At 35.5% G+C, this 23270-nt stretch overlaps 1 protein-coding gene across 2 annotated transcripts in view; it reads left to right on the forward strand.

The window, feature by feature from the left end:
- The window catches only part of CWC27 (CWC27 spliceosome associated cyclophilin), a 196165-nt gene that overhangs the window by 132281 nt on the left and 40614 nt on the right, over positions 1–23270 (forward strand). For both annotated transcript variants that reach the window (XM_031445941.2, XM_031445938.2), the window contains exon 12: positions 22892–23001. In XM_031445941.2, the coding sequence (XP_031301801.1) occupies positions 22892–23001 (110 nt within the window). The remainder of the gene's footprint in view (positions 1–22891; positions 23002–23270) is intronic.

The raw sequence follows: 23270 nt of genomic DNA on the forward strand, positions 1-23270 counted from the left end.
AATTATTTACATGTGTAGACAATTCATTAACAAATTTGTTAGTATGTTAAATATATTGTACTAGATAAAAGCACTTTTAAGGGCAGGAAGTTTTGTATCTTCTATTAGTAAAGAAAAAATTGGCAATAGAGCTTTTTAAAATAAATGGATAATATGAATATATATGTATATGCATAATAGCATATAATATATTTAAGGCAAAGTCAGTTACACCTTCAGTACATATAAATCTATAATTAGGAATCATCACAGTTTTATAGACACCCAGAAATTGATGAAAGCATGTGTTATTTGCTGTCAGAATGTGCTTGGTCAGCCTGTTTTTAGCTTTTATGCTTATAACAAGTAATGAAAACATTGGCTTTCCACAGTCAACCAAATATTTGTTTTGCTGCTACTTACTCGTTACTGTAGACTAAATAATTTTTCTTGCCTTCAGCAGCATAAATATGGTTTTATTCCAAGCATTGGACACTTCAGCTTTAATTTTATTTCTGTGCATATAATGCCACATGTGTGCTCCTATAATAAAATTGGAAATACTTTATCTTCTGTTATATAGTAAAGGAACTCATTGTACTCAGGTATACAAAAATTATTCCCAAAGAAAAAGATAATGGTTTATCTGCTAAAATGAAATGAGGAAAAAGCATGCTGGCATGGAACATAGAAATATAACTCTTCTAAAGAAAAAAGCAGACATTGAAACTCTGAAATGTTTAAAACAGGGCATCCTGTATGCTTTTCAATAAAAACTGGTGATGGCTGTGGTAAAATGTTTCATCAGTATGATTGTACTCCTAGGTCAAAAAAAAAAAAAAAAAAAGGATGGAGACAAGGGGAAAAATGAAGTTAATGAATAAAACAAATGGCACTCATTGTGTCTTACTAAGGAAAAATATAAGGATTATTTGAGATGTATTTATTTTTTGCTTATTTTTATAAAGAAATTGAGGAAATTATCAAAATATTGATACAGGACAAAACATTTTATAATTAACATTCAAACAGTGGCAAGCTTATTTTCACAGTCTGCAAAGTTCATTGTGTTTAAGAGTCAAGGTTATAACTAAATCTGCCGGGGCTTGTTAGCGTCCTGTACTTACCCCATCTTACCACTTAGAGCATGGGAGTGTGACTCTCTCTTTATTTGCTGGTGTATGTCACTATACTGTGAGTTTCTGAAAAACATGGCCCATCTTGATCATAGTTTATTTACTCAACAAATACCTTTGGGGCATGTACTGTGTGCCACTCTTTGGACATTTTGGATACACCAGGTGACAAAATAAAGACTTCTGGAATCTTTTCACAATGTGTATGTATATCAAATCATAACTATATACACTTTAAATATCTTACAGTTTTGTCAATAAACCTGAGGGGGCAGAAAAAAGACTTCTGCCCTAATAGATCTTATCTTCTACCCATATGGGCAGAGTTACTGGCACATGCATAGTAGACTTCCCCTCAGTCATAAGATGTCCACACCATTTTCTTTCCCAGAATCCCTTATCAGACCTCCCTTTGCATATTATTGGCCAAATCTGGGTCTTCAGGATTAATCACTGGCAAAGAGGAGCGGGGCTTCTTAAGGGTAAGCAACCAGAAGAAGACTATTACCACAGCTACCAGCTCACCTGCCCCTGTGCCGTCAGCTTTCCTGTCCTCCTAGAACTCTGAATGAGCTTGTTCCTGGCAACTCCTGCACTTGTGCACCAGATCCTTGCTGATGTCACTCCAACAGTTCTCTTTTTTCTCTCCTGTGCCCTCTTTATGGGATCATTTACTATCAGCATGAACATATGTAGTATTTTGTCCATTAAAAAAAAATTCTTTTGTCCCCACATTCCTCTTTAGCTCTTGTTTGTTAGCTCTGTTTCTCTTTCCAGAAAAACTCCAGGAAAGAATGTATGTGCTCACCATCTCCAACCTCTCCTCTCCCGATCCCTCTTAAATGTGCTCATTAGATTTTCATCCTCACAAGTCAGCTGCGTGGTCCTCCTCTTAAGTGAGCGGTCATCAGCATTTTGCCCTGTTAATCACTTCCCCTTCTTTCAGTCACCTTCTTTACTTAGCCTCTTTTTTCTTTTCTCTTTTACTGCACTTACTTCTTTCGTGGTGTCTTTTAGTCTCATGGATGTCATTATCAATCTAGGTGCTAAAAATCTGCAACACGTTTAGTAGACACCTTAAATTTAACATGTCCCAAATTGAACTACTGATCTTATCTCCCAAACCTGCTCCTCTTGAAATCTTACTTTCTCGGTTAGTTTTAGAGTCATCCTTGACTTCTCTTGTTTTTTAATACCTCTCATTCAGGAAATCCAGGGTATATAATCTGACCACTTCGAATGTTACTACTCTGGTGGGAGCCATAATCATCTCCCACCTAGATTAGGGCAGTTATCTCCTAACTGATCTCTGTTTCTGCCTGTGGCCTGGGAAAGTCTACTATCAACATAGTAGCTAGAATGGTCCTTTAAAAATATAAGTCAGATCTTGTCACTCCTCTCTCTTCAACCTACCAGTGGGTCTCCTAAAAGCCAGAGTCCCAGTGTTTGTCTACGAGGGTCTATATAATCTGTGCCCCCACCACATGCTTGTAGCTCCCTTTCATTCACCCTATTCTAGGCACAGCAGCCTCTTTGTTGATCTGAGTACATGCTTGGCGTGCTCCCTGCCTCAGGGCCAGTGTATGTGCTCACCCCCTGTCTGGACTGCAGCTCCTCTGGAGATCATGTGACTCGTTCCCTTATGGATCAGGTCTTATTCTCATTGAGACCTTCTTTGACCACCTCTGCTTGGCACTCCCTAATTGTCCCTTCCTTACTTCATTCTTCTCTGTATTATCTATTTATTGATTTCTGTCTTCCCTACCAGAATTTTTGTCTGTTTTCTTTATTATTGTTTCCCTAACACTTTAAACAATGTTTAGTATGTGGTAGGTATTCAAAAAAAGATATTTGGAAACTGAGTGAGCGAAATGAAAGATGAAAGATGAACTAACTGGTGTAAAACAGTCATGATTTGTCCTCTAATTTGTCTGGGCATCCTGTGGCCCAAAGCAAGTCTGGATTTTGTTTGTGAAAAAGAAGGTAGAAGAATTAATTATTACTTGGGCAATCAACTGTGTAACACAAGCCCATACTTGTGAATAACCTAATGCCTCTTTCGCCTTCTCCTCTCCCTCATTTCTTTCTTACAAGGACCTATGAGGAGGGTAGGATGGTATTTAGATGGTATTTTGCACAAGGAAATTGTGGCTGAGATAAGGTCATTGATTTTTACCCAAGAACAACATGCTGGTAGGACCTAAATTGCCTGAGAGCAGCTGCAGTCCTCTTTCCATAGAGGTGACAGTATCTAGGACAGTATTTTGTGAAAAACTGTGTAGTCCTTCATGTGAACCAAGAGAGCCTTCACCTCCAGAAAAGTGATTATGAATCTGCCTTTTTCTTTGCCTGTTGTCTCAAAATGAAAAAAAAAAACAACACTGAATATTTAATATAAATCTATTCTTTTCTGTATTTTGGATTAAAGTACCTTTGTAATAATTCATACATTAGGTACTGATATCTTATTTACTGCCAGTGTGTACTTTTTACACAGTGGGATGTAGAGTATGCTTTGCCATCAGATTCCTTCATATTTTGCACACATCATTCCTTTCTCTTCCCCACCCATAATCATCTCTTCCAGCAACTATTCAAGCCAGAGCAACAGCCAAAATATCCCAAATACTAAATAAAATTGTTATTTTTAATCAGTCACGTAGGATGAGCAGGCATAATTGTCACCTTTTTTTTGTTACATAGCAGAGAAGAAATTTGTAAACTCTTCCACCAAGAAGGAATTATTTAAAGTATTCAAGTATGCTGAGCTACTCATATCCTAGCTATGTATAGATACATAGACACGTACCATAAGTGTGTACACATTATATAATGCATGAGATACAGTAACTGCATATAATAAAATATCTAACACTAAAGCTATTCCAAATGGGATTTATTCCCTCTTTGACATTTCAAGATGCATTTAGGAATTTTGTAGCTCCTTTTGGTGGACATTAGGGACATTATTTGTCATTGCATCTTGGTTAAACAGATGTTCAGATTCACAAAACTTGTGAAGAATAGAGTCCATTCGTGTTTACTATTAAGTGAAGAAGACACAGTAACTTTTGTTCTCACATGAGATGAAAGGAGCAGATGAAAGCAGTTGGGTTCTATTGGTCTCAGACTTGAGAATGAATACATCTTTGCTGAGTTTAAGAAAGATGCTTATTAATGAAACTACTGTTTCCATTTGCCCTTTTTAGCTTTTACAGTTATAAAAGTTACCTGTTTCAGGTTTTACTTCTTTCCTGAAATTAGACAAGCAGTTTCTTTTCCATCTGGTTTTTATGTTGGCATCACAGGTCTGTGTGTTTTGACTGACGTGGTGATAGTCAAGCCTCCCACCTGACTAGGACTTTAGCATTCTTGTCTTTACTATTCTTTTCATGCTTAACCTGCTGATGTAAAAGGACCAAACGTAATCTTGCATCCAGTAGAACTCAGTTCAATTGCTAGTACTGGTATCTATGTGGCCAGTTATTATTTCCTTCAAGATTTATATTTTCCATGTCAATGTTTGGGTGCCTTTTTGTATATGTTGGCCATTTATTTGACTTTCTTTGATCCTTTGTTGTCTAAAAACTAAGAACATTTCTTCTATCAGCAATCTGTGATAGTCCGTTTCAACCATATTTTCATATATCATCTTACTGCTACTTCCAAAAAAGGAAACATTCCCTCCAGCCAGCAGCTGTTCCACCTTGTTCCTCATCAGGAGGGCTGGCACCAGCTCAAGCTCTGTCAACACTGTTCCATCAGATAAAGCTGTTGGTAACATGAAGGATGAGAGGGTGTATCCACATGTTTCGGGCACTGAAGAGGGGTTAGCAGCATTCTTGTTGCTCCCATGTTAGCCTGTGCTCTTGCCTGAAGTCTAGTCTAATTTAGCTGTGCCTTAGTGCTGGGAGTGACTCTTGCCCAAGCATGTATCAGCATCTGTCCGATAATACTTGAGTCATTTGGATAAGAACTCATGTTTTCTGGTTTTCATTGACAAAATAGTTAATAATTAAGTGCTTGTACAAGATCTTTATATAAACATCATTTTTAATAAGCTAAAAGCCTAATCAGAATATAAGCAGTATGTCTGCAATCTGTTATCATCTGTACTGTTTCACCAGTTATTAACAGAACTGGATAAGCTTCACTTTAAGAAAATGTTATGCAGCATGGAAAGTTTCATTTCACCTATCATAATGATGGTCTTCTAGAAAGCAAGAAAAGAAGTATCAGACAGAAATATTCCCTACGGGCTTCCTCTCTTTGTGGAAAGAAATCTGGCATTACACGTGAAGTTTTTTTGGATTCAGAAAAGGACTTTGGAGAGAGCCTCACAAAACATATCACTGTGTCCCGAGGGATAACTATCATTCTGAACATTACCAGTTGACCATCCTGAATCACATTCTGTATTCCATGATCAATTGTGTCAAATCAGAAAAGATTTAGTCAAAAATCTCCAATCTGAATTCTCTCCATCTTGCTAGTTCTGCTAAGTGCTCAGGGATCATGGGGTTTCCAGGCAGCTTCACTACCTTTGTTACTTCATCTTTACCCTGCTGCTCTGGACCACTTGTGAGTCTCTCAAAACCTTTTTATCCTGTTAGCTTAAGTCTTAAGCTAGAGGCAAGCCTAGACAGTAGGTCAGAGGTTAGAACAGGGGTTTTCAAACTGTAGCCAGTAACTCACTGGTGGAACATGAAATCAATAGTGTATCTTAATCAACATTTTTTAACATTTTTTGTTGATTTATAATCATTTTACAATGTTGTGTCAAATTCCAGTGTAGAGCACAATTTTTCAGTTATACATGAACATATATATATTCATTGTCACATTTTTTCTCTGTGATCTACCATAAGATCTTGTATATTTTTCCCTGTGCTATACAGTATAATCTTGTTTATCTATTCTACAATTTTGAAATCCCGTCTATCCCTTCCCACCCTCCACCCCCTTGGCAACCACAAGTTTGTATTCTATGTCTATGAGTCTATTTCTGTTCTGTATTTATGCTTTGTTTTTTTGTTTTTGTTTTTTAGATTCCACATATGAGCGATCTCATATGGTATTTTTCTTTCTCTTTCTGGCTTACTTCACTTAGAATGACATTCTCCAGGAGCATCCATGTTGCTGCAAATGACGTTATGTTGTCAGTTTTTATGGCTGAATAGTATTCCATTGTATAAATATACCACCTCTTCTTTATCCAGTCATCCGTTGATGGACATTTAGGCTGTTTCCATGTCTTGGCTATTGTAAATAGTGCTGCTATGAACATTGGGGTGCAGGTGTCATCCTGAAGTAGGGCTCCTTCTGGATATAAGCCCAGGAGCGGGATTCCTGGGTCATACAGTAAGTCTATTCCTAGTCTTTTGAGGAATCTCCTTACAGTTTTCCACAGTGGCTGCACCAAACTGCATTCCCACCAGCAGTGTAGGAGGGTTCCCCTTTCTCCACAGCCTCTCCAGCATTTGTCATTTGTGGATTTTTGAATGATGGCCATTATGACTGGTGTGAGGTGATACCTCATTGTAGTTTTGATTTGCATTTCTCTGATAATTAGTGATATTGATCATTTTTTCATGTGCTTATTGATAATTTGTATGTCTTCCTTGGAGAATTGCTTAGTCAGGTCTTTTGCCCACCTTTGGATTGGGTTGTTTGGTTGTATCTTATTAAGTCGTATGAGCTGCTTATATATTCTGGAGATCAAGCCTTTGTCGGTTTCATTTGCAAAATTTCTCCCATTCCATAGGTTGTCTTTTTGTTTTACTCATGGTTTCCTTTGCTGTGCAGAAGCTTGTAAGTTTCATTAGGTCCCATTTGTTTATTCTTGCTTTTATTTCTTCTAGGAGAAAATTTTTGGGATGTATGTCAGATAATGTTTTGCCTATATTTTCCTCTAGGAGGTTTATTGTATCTTGCCTTATGTTTAAGTCTTTGATCCATTTTGAGTTTATTTTTGTGTATGGTGTAAGGGAGTGTTCTAGTTTCATTGTTTTACATGCTGCTGTCCAGTTTTCCCAACACCATTTGCTGGAGAGACTGTCTTTATTCCATTGTATACTTTTGCCTCCTTTGTCGAAGATTAGTTGACCAAAAGTTTGTGGGTTCATTTCTGGGCTCTCTATTTTGTTCCATTGGTCTATATGTCTGTTTTTGTACCAATACCATGCTGTCTTGATGACTGTAGCTCTATAGTATTGTCTGAAGTCTGGGAGAGTTATTCCTCCAGCCTCTTTCTTTCTCTTCAGTAATGCTTTGGCAATTCTAGGTCTTTGATGGTTCCAGATAAATTTTATTATGATTTGTTCTAGTTCTGTGAAATATGTCCTGGGTAATTGGATAGGGATTGCATTAAATCTGTAGATTGCCTTGGGCAGTGTGACCATTTTAACAATACTGATTCTTCCAATCCAAGAGCATAGGATATCTTTCCATTTTTTAAAGTCTTCTTTAATTTCCTTCATCAATGGCTTATAGTTTTCTGTGTATATTAATCAAAATTTTTTATTTAATGGAATGGCATAGACCAGAAAACATCAAAGTACACCACATATAGTAAGGGTAAATATTGTTCTGTGAAATTTTTTCATTATATTTAGTAACAATATGAAATTCCCACTTTTGTAAGTAAACAATAGTGTCAGTAATTTCATATGGTTCAATCTTACATACAGTTTTATATATTAGCTATATATACCAAACATACATGCATGTAGAGCTCAGATGAAAAACTTATTTCCATGATAAGTCACAGTCCAGAGAGCTGAAAATCACTGGGTTAGAATAAATGTCTAATAGCACTGTGCTAAGCCAGAAAAAAACTCCACCGAAGTCTTCCTCTTCGTTCTAAAATAGCTAGCCTCTGCTGGGTAGAGGAAGACCAATTCATGAGAAACTTATAATTAATAGACAGTATTAATAACTAATAATTAGTAATAAACAGTATTCATAATTAATAGATACTTCAAATGCTAAGTCTAGTATGCAGATGAACTATAAGATTTAGAGACATTCAGAACAGTGAGAAATACCACTATAGTCAAAAAAAGCTTCCTTCTTGAAGTGAAATGAAGAAATGGGTCTGACTAGACGAGAGGGCTCATTTCTGTGACATTTTTATGTCTGTAATATGAGTTCACTAGTTCAATAATTTGTTGAAGCTTGAAGCAACATAGAAGAAATAACCAGTATAAGGGAGAAATCATGAGTAGTACATAATTTTGATGAAATAGAATCAGAAAACAGTGTCACTTTGAAAACCACTAGCTTTAATGTGGTCAAGGACCTACTGTTTGGATAGACTTGAAATCTTGCTTCAGAGCTTATGGTACCTTAGAAGATAGCTTTAATTTTACTTAGTTGATTTTTTTGTTTGTTTCTTTTTTTTTTTTTTTTTTTGAGGTTTGAATTTTCTTTTAAGAAATTTGGAAAATGTAGAAATTATAACCTCAGGGAAATATATTATTTTACTTACCAATTTAAAAATTTCAGATTTCTTAAAATGAATGTGAAATCCAAGACCTCAGGGATATTTATTTTGGAAACTGTTTTATTGTCTAGATACCTGGAAGTATTTTTAGAAAAAAAAGCATCATTTATCATGTGTCAGTGAAGGATTAGTGTTTGCATATTTTTCTGAATGGATAGAATTAGATTTAGATCTCAGAATACTGCAATATCCTCAAAAAAAAAATCTGTTCCTCATACATTTCTCTTGCAAAATCCACCTCTTTTACTACTGGTTTCTAGTCCATACCTTATGTCCTACTGTGACCATTTTAGCCACATTTTTTTTTTTTCTGTTGGGCTATTTTAACAACCTGCTAACAGGCTGCCAACAGATCTCTGTTGCTAATCTCAGATCCTGCCAGTGCATTCTATGTGTGGCTTTTCTTAAACACAAACTTGATCATGTGTCAATCCCCTTCATAAAATTCTTTAACGGCGTCTCGTTTTCGACAGGATAAAATCCTTTGCATGCCATACAAGGCCCCACATGGACTAAACGTTGCTGCCACACTAGTTCCATCTCTCACTGTGGATCCGTTGCTCCATACAGGCTAAATGTTTCTACATACCAACCTATCACCCTCCCTAGCCTTTGTGTCACAGCTCCCTCTTTCTGAAAGTCTTCTCTACGTAACAAACATTGCCTTCATATTTAAGTTGCTGTTTAAGATCGTTTCTCTAAGATGTCTTCCCTGATCTCTCCTTCATCAGTAGACCGATGGTTCTCGAGTGGTTTTCTGCACATTAGAATCACCTGGAAATTCCAAGGCTCAGGAAGTGAGACCCAGGTGTCAGTATGTTTTGAAGCTCCCCAGGTATCTGGTCAATATGGTTTTAAATATTCATCCATATCTTCCTATGGTTATTCTGTTACTTTATTTTTACTTTTAATTGCTTAAGCCACCTGAAAATTATTTGAGTCTGTGATGTGGGGTGACAATTTAAGGTGTGTAATTGAGCAGATTAAAGAGACAAATGACCAGTTGTTAGTACGGCATGGTATGCATTCTCACAAAGGTTTGAGGGAGTAAAGAAAAGGTAGTTAATCTAGGTGGCAACATATCTTTCTAGATACCCTAAACCTGGTAGGGTCATCGGTTACTGAGACCAGTAGTCTCCAAAAAATGTTTTATTACACCTGTAGAATAAAGTTTTTTGTTTGTTTATTTTTAACAATTTTATTGAGATAAAGTTCACATACCATGCAATTCACCCATTTACAGTGTGCAGTTCATTGGTTTTTAGTATATTCAAAGATCTCATCAAACATCACCAAAACTTTAGAACATTTTCATCATCTTAAAAAGAAATTATGGTTCCAGAGGGATGGATAGTACCTCTACTATCTCCTACTACAGCCTCAGCCTCCCCTTCCCCAGACACAGGCAACCACTAATCTACCTTCTGTCTGCATAGATTTCTCTGTTCTAAATAGTTCACATAAATGGAATCATTTAATGTGTGGCTTTTTGTGATTGGCTTCTTTGACTTAGCATGTTTTCAAGGTTCATCTTTGTTGTAGGATGTATCAAGTACTTCACTTGCCTTTTGGTTAAATAACATTCCATTTTATGGCTAATACCACATTTTGTTTATTTGTCAATTGATGGACATTTTGATTGTAAAATAAATTGTGAACACTTCCAACATATGTATTTTTTAATAGACTTTAATTTTTTAGAGCAGTTTAAGGTTTACAGCAGAAATGAGCAGAAAATACAGACTTCCCATATAGCCCTCTCCACCCACACATATATACTCCCCTACCCTCAACATATGTATTTTTAAAATGTTTTTAAGACTCCTGTAAGTACCACTGAATGAATATATTGTGTACTATACATAACATATGCCCAAAAATAAGTTTAAAAGATACAACATAGCACTAGTAGCATTCTAACATTTTTTTTCACCTCTCAGTGAGTCATTTGTATACTATAAACCTTTCACTTTTGTGAATTTTTGAGGCTTCTGGTTCAGGTGAGTAGGTCAGCTGAATAAGGGTGTTCCAGACAGAGGATGCAGTGCATACAAATGCATGGGAATGAGAGAAGGTACGACAACTTTTCTTGTCTTGCAAGTTGTGTGTCTGGAACATAGAGTGGAAAGGAATTTTCATGTAGTCATTTTTACCCTCTCCTTCACTGTAATAATTTAAGGCGAGAATATCTATATTCTTTCTCTCTCTCTTTCTCTCTCTCTCTCTCTCTAAATATATATGTATATATATATCTGTTTATGTATTTCAATATATATACATATATATGAATACCTAAGAAAAAATATTTAATAAAAGTTTTATTATAATATTTAAGTTTTGTTATTACAATTGACCCTTCAAAACCAAGGGTTTGAACTGCACAGGTCCACTTATGTGGATTTTTCAATAAATGCATATTACATTACTACACAATCTGCGACTGGTTGAATCTGTGGATGTGGAAGCATGGATACCAAGGACCCGCTATAAAGTTATACTCGGATTTTTAACTCCTGGGAGTGTTGGCGCCCCTAACTCTCCACATTGTTCAAAGGTCAATTGTATTATTTGGCAGGGTATATTAGGCACTATATTATGATACTTTCTCTCTGGAAACAACCTTACAGTTTGGGCTCCTTTCAAATAATCCCAACCCAAAATTAGCATTCATCTTCTATTTACCACACCTTTCTGGCTTATTTATTCCTGAATACCTTAGTTGCAGAATTTTCTATGACTTAAGGAGACTGGCTGAGTCTGCTATAGCAAAACAACATCAAAAATAAGTCCTTTGGTCTTTCCCTTCTACAAAACCCATGAAGAAGTCCCTTACACTTTATTCCATATTGTACTGAGTTGCACATGAGGCATATATAGAAGAATAATTATGTTTATTCTTACCAGTTTGGCTGTAGTTGAAGAGAACATGGTTGTAATATTTACTCTACTACAGCCAAAGACTCTGCTAGCCTGTGGTATCTTGTGATGATTCCGGGAAGACTGTTGGGATAGAATCCAATCAACTTAGTTTCTCAGAAATTATTTCTCAAGGTTGGCTTGCTTATTTTTCTGTTATTCACACTCTTATTATTCTAGGTATTTTAACAGTGTATCACACTAATTAATTTACTACATTGCATACTCTTAAGGTGATAATAATTAATACTGAGCTTACCATCTAAGAAAATAGAGACAAAGCATTTGTGATGTTGACTTAAGCCTTTACTCCAGTGAGTAATAAAGTTGGGAATAGAATGCAAAGTTGCTAATTCAAAATATTGAACCAGTCCATCCAATGTGTTGACTTTTTTTTGTGACTAAGCCAAAGATTTTTTAAAAATTAATCAGTGAGAATGTGTCTGTAATTATGTTCTAATCCAAAATAAGAGGGTGAGAAATTTTCCACTTCACCCAGAAAAAAGTGTTAAGATTGCTTTGGTAACGACTTTAGTTTATGAAATGAATCAGACAAACAAACTGAAATAATCCTTCTTCATTAAAGGATTAATTAATGCCTTTTGAAAACAGGCATATTTAAAATAATTTTTTTCTTCAGCAAATGAGTTTTCATACTATAGAATTCAGAGACTTTAAGCTGATAAGCCACCTCAATGAGTATTATATTTTTGTTTCCTGATCATTTTTTGACTGTAGGTACCACATAAGTAGTAAGGTACCACATAAGAGACGTTAAGCCTAAGACGGCACCTGATGACTGCAGCTTCTCGCAGTTGGGGACATCACGTTTATCAGCCCACTCTGCTTTGTCATACCAGCATTTCCCACTCCCTTCCGATTACTTTCTTTAAGAAGCCACTTTCCTCTGAAATAACACTTTCCCTTTTTAAACTTTATTCACTCAAATAGCATTTATCAAGTGCTTGAAACCATATAGGCGCTGCTCTAGGCTCTCAACATAAAATGGCAAATAAAGCAGAGAAGTCCTTGCCCTCAAGGAACTCACATTCTCGGGTCCAGTTTTGGTGCACTTCCTAGTCAGAGCTCACTGACATTCACTCATTACATACTTTTTTTAGTTTTCAGCTTTTTCCGAAAGGATAGGTTTCCAAGTGCGATGCCCTGGTCTTTCTAGTGGCTGCTACTCCCCTATTGGATTTAAATGAGTTATGATGCATGAAGCACTTCGAACATTGACTGGCACATGGAAAGCACTGTTTGTGTAAGGGTAGCTACAGGTACAGATAGGATCAAAGCATTTTCCATCCTATCAGAATACCGGCACATACTGGTTATTCTTAAGCAAATTTAGAATTATAGGTAAGTCTCATAATTAAGAATGCTCAAGTGGTAGAGGGCATGCTTAGCATGCATGAGGTCCTGGGTTCAATCCCCAGTACCTCCTCTATAAACAAACAAACAAACAAACCTGATTACCTCCCCCCAAAAAAGAATGCTACATTGAACATTCAAATTTAGAGAAATATAAATTGTCTTGATAATTCACTTCACAAAAGGATTTTCCACATTTCTTCCAATTGTAAGTTTTATTAGTCCTTTGAAAATCTGATTTAATATATGGATATATTTTTTATTCAAACAAGAATGTTAATAAAATGAAAAATATTGTGTCTACTCCTTGCTTCTTCAAATGAGATTTAATCATTTGAAGGGAACCATAACTATAAAGTAGCTTATAGACATAAAATATGTTACCCTGTATTCTCTGCCAAGTAATAATACCTCATATTTATATAACATGAATAGTTTACAAAGTCCTGTCACATGCCTCATTACATTTAGTTCTATAACAGTCCTGAGAAGTAGATTAAACAAGTATTATCGTGTCCATTTTGCAAATAAAGAAACCAAGTATTAAAGATATTTAGTACTCACCCTAAGTTAAACAGTAGATTTGAGGAGGCAGATCTTCTGTCCAATGGTCTTTCCACTATAAAACTGCAAAACATTGTTTCCTTTAAAAATAAAACAAAAGAAGCCACAAGCAATATGACCTGTTAGCTTGAAGCCAGAATCAGCAGACTGAAGGCTGGCCTACAGTTCACAACATTACCACTAGAATTGAGCAAGGTGACCCCCATCCAACTCACCCACTAACCCCAGGTTTCAGAAAACATATTTGGACACAGTCAACTTCAGATGAAGAATAGTTTGATGACCTTTTTTCTGCTCTCATTTTATCTCAAAATTCAGTTTGTTAGAGAGAGAGATCATTAAAGATGGAGATTGGGGAAGCGGGAGTGAAATCTGAACCAGAATTCGTAGAACATGGTCTAGGCAGGTAAAAAAAAAAAAATTCTGAGACACTGAACAGAGCCAGAAACACTGAGTATGGTCCTTTCAAATAACTGCACATATTTTCACACTTAAATCAGAATATTCTGATAGATGTGGGAAAATTATTTTACCAGGATATTTTTCAAAGTTCTTTCCTAGAATAATTAGGGAGAAATCCCAACAAGATTTTGGAGTCAATTTCTCTCTGTCTCTCTTTCTTGCCTGTGCTCTCTTGTTCATTGAACCACTGAGAAGTGCATTGTTTGTACTGATTAAAAGAAATGTGGATATTAGAACTGTAACTTGGAACTGTAATTTTATCAACTAACTCAAGCTAGTCCCATAATAAGAAAATACCCTGTAAAAAAAGTCTTAGAAATGAGTAAATCTAGCATGGCTCAACACACTTCATTTCAGTTTGTAAAAGGCTCATGAACACTAGTGAACAATTTCCTTGCAGTAGAGACCTGCAAGGTACAGTTCTGCTGTTGCTTGCTTACCATAATGAAGTTCGGATTCCTTAATCTGGCACTCAGAGACTTTCATGATCAAATTTTTATCTCATTTTCCTTATACCCCCATCTTATTCAACTGTTCCTCGTTTTCACAAAACAATTTTCCTCTTCCTCGTGTGTCTCCTGTGCTATGTTGTTTTCATGCTTTGGTTATGATGTCTCTTCTCCCTGCTCAGAATGGCTGAATCTTGTTTCTCCTTCAAGACCTGGTTTTATTGCCACTTCCTCCACCCAACTTTCCCTCCCCCTCCTCTGCATAAATTTCATAAGTACTTTATCAGGACTTCTCAGATGTCATTTGTACCACAGCACAGTTAAAGAGTGTGGCTTATCCCTTTTCCAGCCTAAAAGCTCCTTAACATCAGAACTGTCTTTGTTTCCCTTACTCTCATACAAAATAGTGTCCCCCTCCCCGTAACTGTTTGCAGTGTAATAGAAGAGAAAGAGCGCGGTCTTTGAAGTCTGACAGCTCTGATTTCAAATCCTTGCTGTGTCATTTATTAGCCATATAACCTTGGGCAAGATACTGAACCTCTCTGAACTTCTGCTTCCTCACGCATAAAATAGAGCTGATAATATCCCTTCTGTTGTTACAGCATTCAGTTAAGCGAGAAAGCAGGCACAGAGTTCTTAGTGTTGTGTCTCAGACATGCTAGGTCCTAAAAAATGGTGCTGGTGCTGGTGCTGGTAGGAGTCATCTTCTTGTATTTTAGAAGCCACTTTATTGCCTCAGTTTCCTCCATCACGTAGAAGTTGTGAAGAATACTCTGTCATACCACACATGCAAGTATTTAAGGACTATTTTGAGCCAGTTTGTAAATGCTCATAATTACTTGAAGAAAAGTACCTAAGGAGTTTTCTACAAAACAATAGAACCCTCCTTTAAGTACTGTTAGCAAGCATGATATACCGCAGGGTTGAATTTGCTAAGGCAATCATAGTCTTAGGTGATTTTTAGATGGCAGTTCTTCCTTTAGCATCCTCTTTGAGTGTCTTCATGAAATCTATTTATTTTGAAACATTTGGGGGTTTTCCTTATTGCTACAACATGGAGTGTATAATTTGTAGTTTCCACATCCAGAATGACAGGGCAACATAGAGATGTTGTCAAGATGGCCATCAAACTATAAGAATTGTGGGCCACACCATCCAGAAGTACAAAGTGTGCTCTCTTGAGGGGCCTGGGGGCAACGTCAATCAGCCTTTGTGCCAGTGCTGAGGTCCGGGTGAGGGATCGTGAGGTAACATACAGCCAGCAGGTGGGAAGCTGGAGCCCCCGGAAAAAAGGCCATTCATGTCCCTCAGTAATTCCTGATAACCACTTATATACTGTAATTGTTTCTTGTGATCATCATTAAAAAGAATGGAGAACCATCTGATGAAAAAGTTATTAGGTAAAGTCTATATCATTAAAAACTTCATTAGTAAAAATAAGGCAATTAAGCCTAATTTAAATCAATTTAATGTATTATTATGTATTATTCAATACCTATCTTTACTAGTCTAAGTTTTCTTATTTCTTAATTTATTAGATAAATTCACTTACCTTTTTTAAAATTGATTTTTAGTATAGTGTATACCTTGTGGTAATGAATTTATGTGCTGTTATGACTCCAAGTTATTACCAACATGACTGCTGTTTGAGTTACAAACTAAACAAAGCAAAATACTCTGGAAAAAAAGATAAAATTTTGTATATGTATAATAAAAGTAAAAGTGAAGAAGGCTTCTAATTAGAGAATTAAACCTAACTACTATATATAAAACAGATAAACAACAAGATCTTACTGTATAGCACAGGGAACTATATTCAATATCTTCTAATAACCTATAATGAAAAAAATACGAAGAGGAATATGTATGTATATATGTGGATAACTGAATCACTATGCTGTACACCAGAAACTAACACAACACTGTAAATCAACTATACTTCAATTTTTAAAAAAAGTTTCTTTAATCTATTTTGGGTATTCATGCTATTTTATAGATGGTCACACTGCACTATAAATGTACAGTCAGCCCTCTGTATCCATGGGTTTCCCATAGATAGATTCAACCAAGCTTAAACGGAAAGTATTTGGAAAAAGAAAATTTCCAGAAGGTCCCAAAAAGCAAAATTTGAATTTGCCACACACCAGCAACTTTTACATATTATTTACACTGTATTTACAGCTATCTACATAGCTTTTACATTGTATTAGCTACTATAAGTAATCTAGAGATGATTGAAAGTATATGTGAGGACGTGCAGGGAAGAAATGCACATGTTACTTAAAGTATGTGTGTAGCCTTTTATATAAGGGACTTGAACATCCATGGATTTTAGTATGAGCATCCAGGATTGTGAAACCACAGATACTGAGGAACAACTGTATATAATTCCAAAGTGATTATTAGATTATAATGAAACATATTTGCAGTGATCTCCACTACAAAGAGAAACTACACATAGTAGTGCATATAGAGAGGAAAAAACTTTGGGTTGTGAGAAAATCGGTTTTCTGATATTCCCAGCTTAGCACAATCATTTAACCTCTCTGAACCTCAGGTTTTTCAGTCTGTAAAGTGAGCAAGTTACTACTGTCTAAGAACTTATTAGTACTAATATTTTGTGTTGCTATTCTGGACATACTCCTTTGATAACTAAATTTTAAAACTAAGCTGCCAGTAGAATACAAATATATAGAACCCCTAGATATAAACTCCCGTATATTCACTAGCCACCCCGTCTGGAAGTTCTAATAGAAAATACAACTGAAAATCAGTAAGTATTTTTATAGTTTATATTCCAAAATGGGATACAGTCTGAAAATGTGGATAGATTTAACTTTATTATAACTTACTGCCTTCACATTTCTTAACTCAATAGAAAAACACAGAGGAAAATATTCTTTATTATTTTATTTTGAGAATTGTTTTAAGCTCCAAAATAACATGAAGAAAATATGCTAGGATAAACAACAAGGAAAGGAAAATTAAAAACTTGTGTAAATGTAGACAATTCCACTTAACCAACGTTCAGTGTTGAAGCATACCTCGATGTTCAGTGTTCAACGTTCAAGCACATTTCAGGTAGCCTCTAAATTACTTAACCAATTTTTAAAGCTTATAGAGGCTTATTTTGACCACCAGATGGAGCCAACATTGTTTGATTTGTAGAATGAAAAATATGCTGAAAATAAAAATTGGTTAAGTGAAATTAATAAATTATAGATTTCTTACTTTATAGTACAGAAAAAATTAAACTCTTAGCCTAATCTTGCCTAGACTTCTGCCTAGTCTTCATAAATGTGCATATAGATATCTCCATTAAATAATTTCTTTATTGTAAGTAAGTTTTTATTTAGCAGTTTCATTGGATAGAGAAACCAGTTTTCTTTTAATATTCACCTTTTAAAGCATTATCTAAGCACTTTCAATTATCTTTAAAACAAAATTAATACAGATTCAACCTCTGGTCACTCATAAATAGTATGGATCATAATTATGAATATATTACATATAGACTCTTAACTTAATGTCACAAAATAGTCCCGCTGTTATTTCTATAGTGGATTTTCTTAATAAAACAAACCAAAAGCAGGCATTTTGACTGGGATGGAAGATATGTCATTTATCCCCAGTAGCCCCTGAAGGAAATGGTCAAGCCTTGCAGCTCTTACAGGGATTGTACACAGAAAGCTCAGGTGACAAACAGGGTGTTGTCCCTGCCATGTGAATTTATAGCAATACAAAGAGGTGGTTATGATATAACAGGGTTAGCAGCTATTGCTGGCTGTTTGCTATAGCTAGGAAAGTGTTCAAAAGTTCAAATGAGGGAAATATATGATTATCTAAGGAGAATCAAGAATAAGCCTTAAAAGACCCTTCCTAGGTGGAAATTATTTACATTAATCCACTGTTTGGCAGATTGTACTTCCCACTTATTATGGTCTGGGAGGAATTTCGAACCTTTTGTTTTTTTTGCTAGGACTTTATTTTATCAGGACACATCCACTGTGGTGACCTGATGCCTTTTTATGTCAGATTGGAATATTTTCTTCTAAGTTTTCTTGTGTTTCAGACATGAAGAAGAAATAACCAAGCTGGTTAAGAGCTTGTACTTTAGAGCCAGACTGTATGGGGTTTTATTCCTGTATTTATAATCCCGAAGAAAAATTATTTAACCTTTTACTGCCCATATTTTTTTATTGGCAAAATGGTGTTCATAATATGCCTTTCTCATAGGGTTCTTGGTTATGAGGATTAAACAAGTAATTCAAGGTGCTAGTATCCGGCAGATAGTAAGTACTTGAAATGTTAGCTATCATATTAGCTATTTTCAAGTCTGATACTTTTCCTGGAATTAATTTAAGATCTGATACATATAAAACTTGATAAAAACATACTTGGTAGCTTCCAGAAAGTATGATGAGATACAACTAGATGTCAGTGGCTTTGATTTTCTTCTGTGTTCATTAAAGTCTATCCCTTTTGTTTTCAAATGTTGTTTACTATTAACACTAACACATAACCTTCATTTATATAAAAGTTTTTGTTTATTATGGAAGTTTTTTGAAAAATTTCCTTGAAATAATGGATCTAGATCTATTTAAAATCATTTATAAGCAGCTTTATTAACAGTTCTGACACATAATAATCACTTAATGAGCTTTTTTAAAAAAGTGACAAATATGCACGACTTGGAGCTCTGGTACTGAGGCAGTAGAGAGTATAAGCCTTTTTATCTATAAAATGAGTATAGATGGATACCATTAGTTCATTAGCTAAGTAACTAATAACTGAGTAGTCATCGCCTTTTTTATGCTCGGAACAAAAAGGTTTTGTAATGAAGATATTCAAGTGGAGTAAGGATTATGTTCCCAGCTAGCTCTTAGGGGACATTCTTTATGACACACAGGGACAAAACTTCAGTTTTACTACAGATTGTCTGCTAAACTAAGAGTCAGAACACAAGTTTTAGCCCAGGTTCTGCTGCTGTTCCAAATGGGACACTAGTTAAGTAACTTCACTTACCTGGACCTTGGTTACCTCACCTATAAACTAAGAAGTTAGATTTGAAGATCATCAAGGTAGCTTCTAGCTCTGGTCCTTTGGTAAACTAGTGCTCTAGTAGTAAATTGATGGTTATAGTGGTGTCAAACATTCTCATCATCAAACCTTTTCATATATATTACCTAATCTTAGAGATTGCTAAGACATTTAAAAAGTTTTATTCTAATACTGTAACATAGGTAAGCTCGAAGCCCTTTAGGTGGCTAGTATTCTACCCAAGAATCACCAATGTAATACTTATAGTCAATGGCTTAATTTCTTAACTTTTTACATATATAATGTTTATTTTACCCTTTACATTACTTTCTAGAGTGAAAAGCCTATATCATGTATGTTTTAGATATCATTCATTACATTTTTTAGAGTGTCAGGCATACAGGGAACACTTATTAAATTTTATTTTCTGAGCTGAAGTTTTAATTGAAGACAGTAGGGCACAGTGTAAGACTTTAGTATCATGGCTACCTGGGTTCAAATTCCAGCTTTAGTATATTCTAACTGTGGTCCTATCCTGTTTCCTCATTTGTAAAATGGTTTATTGATACTTTTTTCATGGACCGTCAAAGCACTTTAGCATGGTACCTAATATATAGTAGGTCTTTAGTAAATGTTCTTTTTTCCCCCATTCCTATTTATTTAACAAACATTTTATAGAAATTTTAGTGACAAATAGTTCTCATAGTGCATCATTATTTATGAATTATCACTTAGCATATATTGAGTTTTAAGAAAAGGTGTAGCGCCCTCTGTACTTAAAGAAACTGATTTTTTTCAAACTCATTTTTTATGTTATAAGCCAGTTTTATGTCACTAAAATGATCCCATCACATATTCAATTTTTCTTTATTCAGGGGGATTCAAGAACATGAGAAATGAATGTACTATTCTGGCAAAATGGACTGAGTTAACACAGAACTTCCTTCTTCTACAAATATATAGAAATGCTGGATAAAATATGATGCAGCCCAATTTAAATACTTAGCTAAGCTTGAAAAAGACAGAGAAAGAGGGGGACCTGGGGGGCTGGGGAAGAGAGAGAGAATAAGGCAGAGAAAGAAAAGAAAACTCCTAGGTACAAGAAACAAAGAAGAGGCATTAAGGGGGCAAGTTGATGCTATCGTTGACCAGGGGAATTTTGGAACCAAATATAGGCTCTAATAGCTAGAAACTGAGGTTTTAATCTCAAACTTAGACAGAGATATGGCCTTGGATTAAGAGACATAGGAACTAGAAAAACTGTCGCCTGGTCAGGAAGGTCACAGGAAGCTTGTCATTTTTCAGAGGTATGTGTGGGAGGGAAAAATAAAAGTATTGCAAAAAATCAAAACTCTTAATCTCTACCAGGCACAGCTATAAAGTCTGAATGTTCACTACCTGTATGGTACAGGAATCCTAAGCCAGGAAATTAACTATGGAAAAAATAACTGTGTGCTAATGGAACCACTTAATTTCCTAGTAGAAGCAAATATAAAAGCTCTCTGTAGGAACCATTACACAATCCTGGGTGCCAGGGATTCCTATGGAGTGTGATGGAGATGCAGCTCTAGCTGTAGGTACACTCAGAGTAAAAAATTAGATAACACATAGAGAAGTGACCACTCTAGGGATAGAGTTAGAAGGCATAACCAAAGGAGCCTCAAGAACAACCTGAAATATAAAATGTAATGTGTGTGTTTTAAATAATTAGAGTTTTTAAAGGTATAAAATCATTATAAAAGACTGAGGCTATCAAAAAAGTGGGTGAATTTGAAAAAGGACCAAATAGAATATCTAGAATTTTAAAATATAATTATTAAAGTCAAGTGACTCAGTTTATGTCTTAAAAACTGTTGAGATACAACTAAACAGAGAATTAGTGAATTGAAATATAAAGCTAAGGAAATTCTTCATAGTATGCTGTTGAGAAATAAAGCCACACACACACACAAAAAGAATGTTCTGTGAACATTCATAGCTGATCACACTATAAACAGAAGTAGTTTACACTGATATGATATACCCAGTTAGGAAATAGAAGAGTTGACCATATTATTTCACACAGTTGGGTTGGTGCAGCAGATGTCATTGTTTGGTCATATGTACCATGTACAAGTGTTTGGGTTACAGTTTCCACGCACTCCAGATGGAACCTTAGCAGCCGTAATCCTGCTGTTACGGGTGTATGTAATGAAAGACCAGCTGACCTCACAGCTGTTCTCAAGCTGTTTGCATGTTCATTTGGGCTAGAAATAAAAACGGGAGAGGAAAGGCATCCCAGGCAGACAGTTAAAACTCTCAGAACACCAAGAACTAGAGAAACCACTGTGAAGTGATTACCACAATCTAGCTAATTAACATAGCCATCACCTCACATAGTTACACTTTGTGTGTATGTGTATGAACGGTGGTAAACTCTCTCAGCAAATTTTATATATACAATACAGTATTATTAACTATACTCACCATGCTGTACATTAGATCTCCAGAACTTATCTGTCCCACGCAGTTGAATCTTTGCACCCTTTGACCAACATCAAAATCATGGTATTAAGTAACCATAAGAAGACTACTTGTTTCTTAGTTCACATATTTTTTTTAAATAGACAGTCTCTTGAACAAAATGGCTGCACTGCACATTGACTCACGGCACACTGATTACATTCCTCAGACTAGGTAACAAAGAGGCAAACAACAAGCCAAGGCTTAAATAGAAAGATTACTGATATACTCAGTTACAACTGGCTCACCTTGGTTTGCCAGACAAAGATGAGAAGAGATAGGTTGTGGGTTTAAGTCACAAATTTTCTCTAATATATATAAATATAAAGTATTATAAAATGTTAGTACTTTATTTTGAGGCAAAACTATTCTGTGAACCCAGATGTTAACTAACCTTCATATGGGATTACTGTAGGATCAAATCTATAGATAATTTTTCTAATTTCTAATTTAGTAAAAATTATTTTTGCCTGCTTCTATGTGACTGTCCTGATTTTTTGTTAGATATATTTTATGATGCCATAAAATTGAAGGCGGTGGTTGTTGTTGTTGTTATTTTAACTGAGGAGCAAAGGTGGCAGAAAATCAACCAATATTGAAAGGTTATATCTTACAAGGCAAGGGAATAATGTAAAATGGAATTGCTGAATTTTAGGAAAATCTTACTTATTTTAAGAGTGAGACAGACAGTTGATTTTATAGTCAAATAAGTACAGGTGAGAACAGCTATAATAGTACAGTATATAACAAAGATGTTTATAAAATGGTTGATTAAATTAACACCAGTCACTTTCTAGTCTAAGAAATAGTTAGAGCTTGTGGAGTTTATTGGTTTTTGTTTTTTTTTAATGGAGGAAAACCAGTCCCAGGTTCTGACCTCCTCTTCAATGATGGACATTCGTAGACATTAACATGAATCTATCGAGCCTTTTTACTATGTATCCTAAGAGTACTCTATTCTTCAGAGGAAGTGGCCGCTCCAGATGGTGCTGTTGCAGAATACAGAAGAGAAAAGCAAAAGTATGCAGCTTTGAAGAAGCAGCAGGCAAAGAAGGGAACTTCCCGGGAAGACCAGGTAACTTCACAAACCAAAATGCATATGCAATTCATTGCCTTTTAATTGTCTTCAAGTGTTGTTAATGGAGCCTAATTAGATTATACAAGAGGGGAAACATTACCTCTTAAAATGAAAAAGGATACATATATATAAGGTGAGCTGACAAGGACCTTGGCCACTCATGCAAAGACCCAGCTGATAGACACACCATAGATGTAAAGCCTAAAACTTTCAGATTTCAACCTTGTACTCCCCTGTCAAGCACAGGAACCTGGTAAAGCCGCATA

The sequence above is a fragment of the Camelus dromedarius genome, chromosome 3 (assembly GCF_036321535.1).
Source record: "Camelus dromedarius isolate mCamDro1 chromosome 3, mCamDro1.pat, whole genome shotgun sequence".
NCBI lineage: Eukaryota > Metazoa > Chordata > Mammalia > Artiodactyla > Camelidae > Camelus > Camelus dromedarius.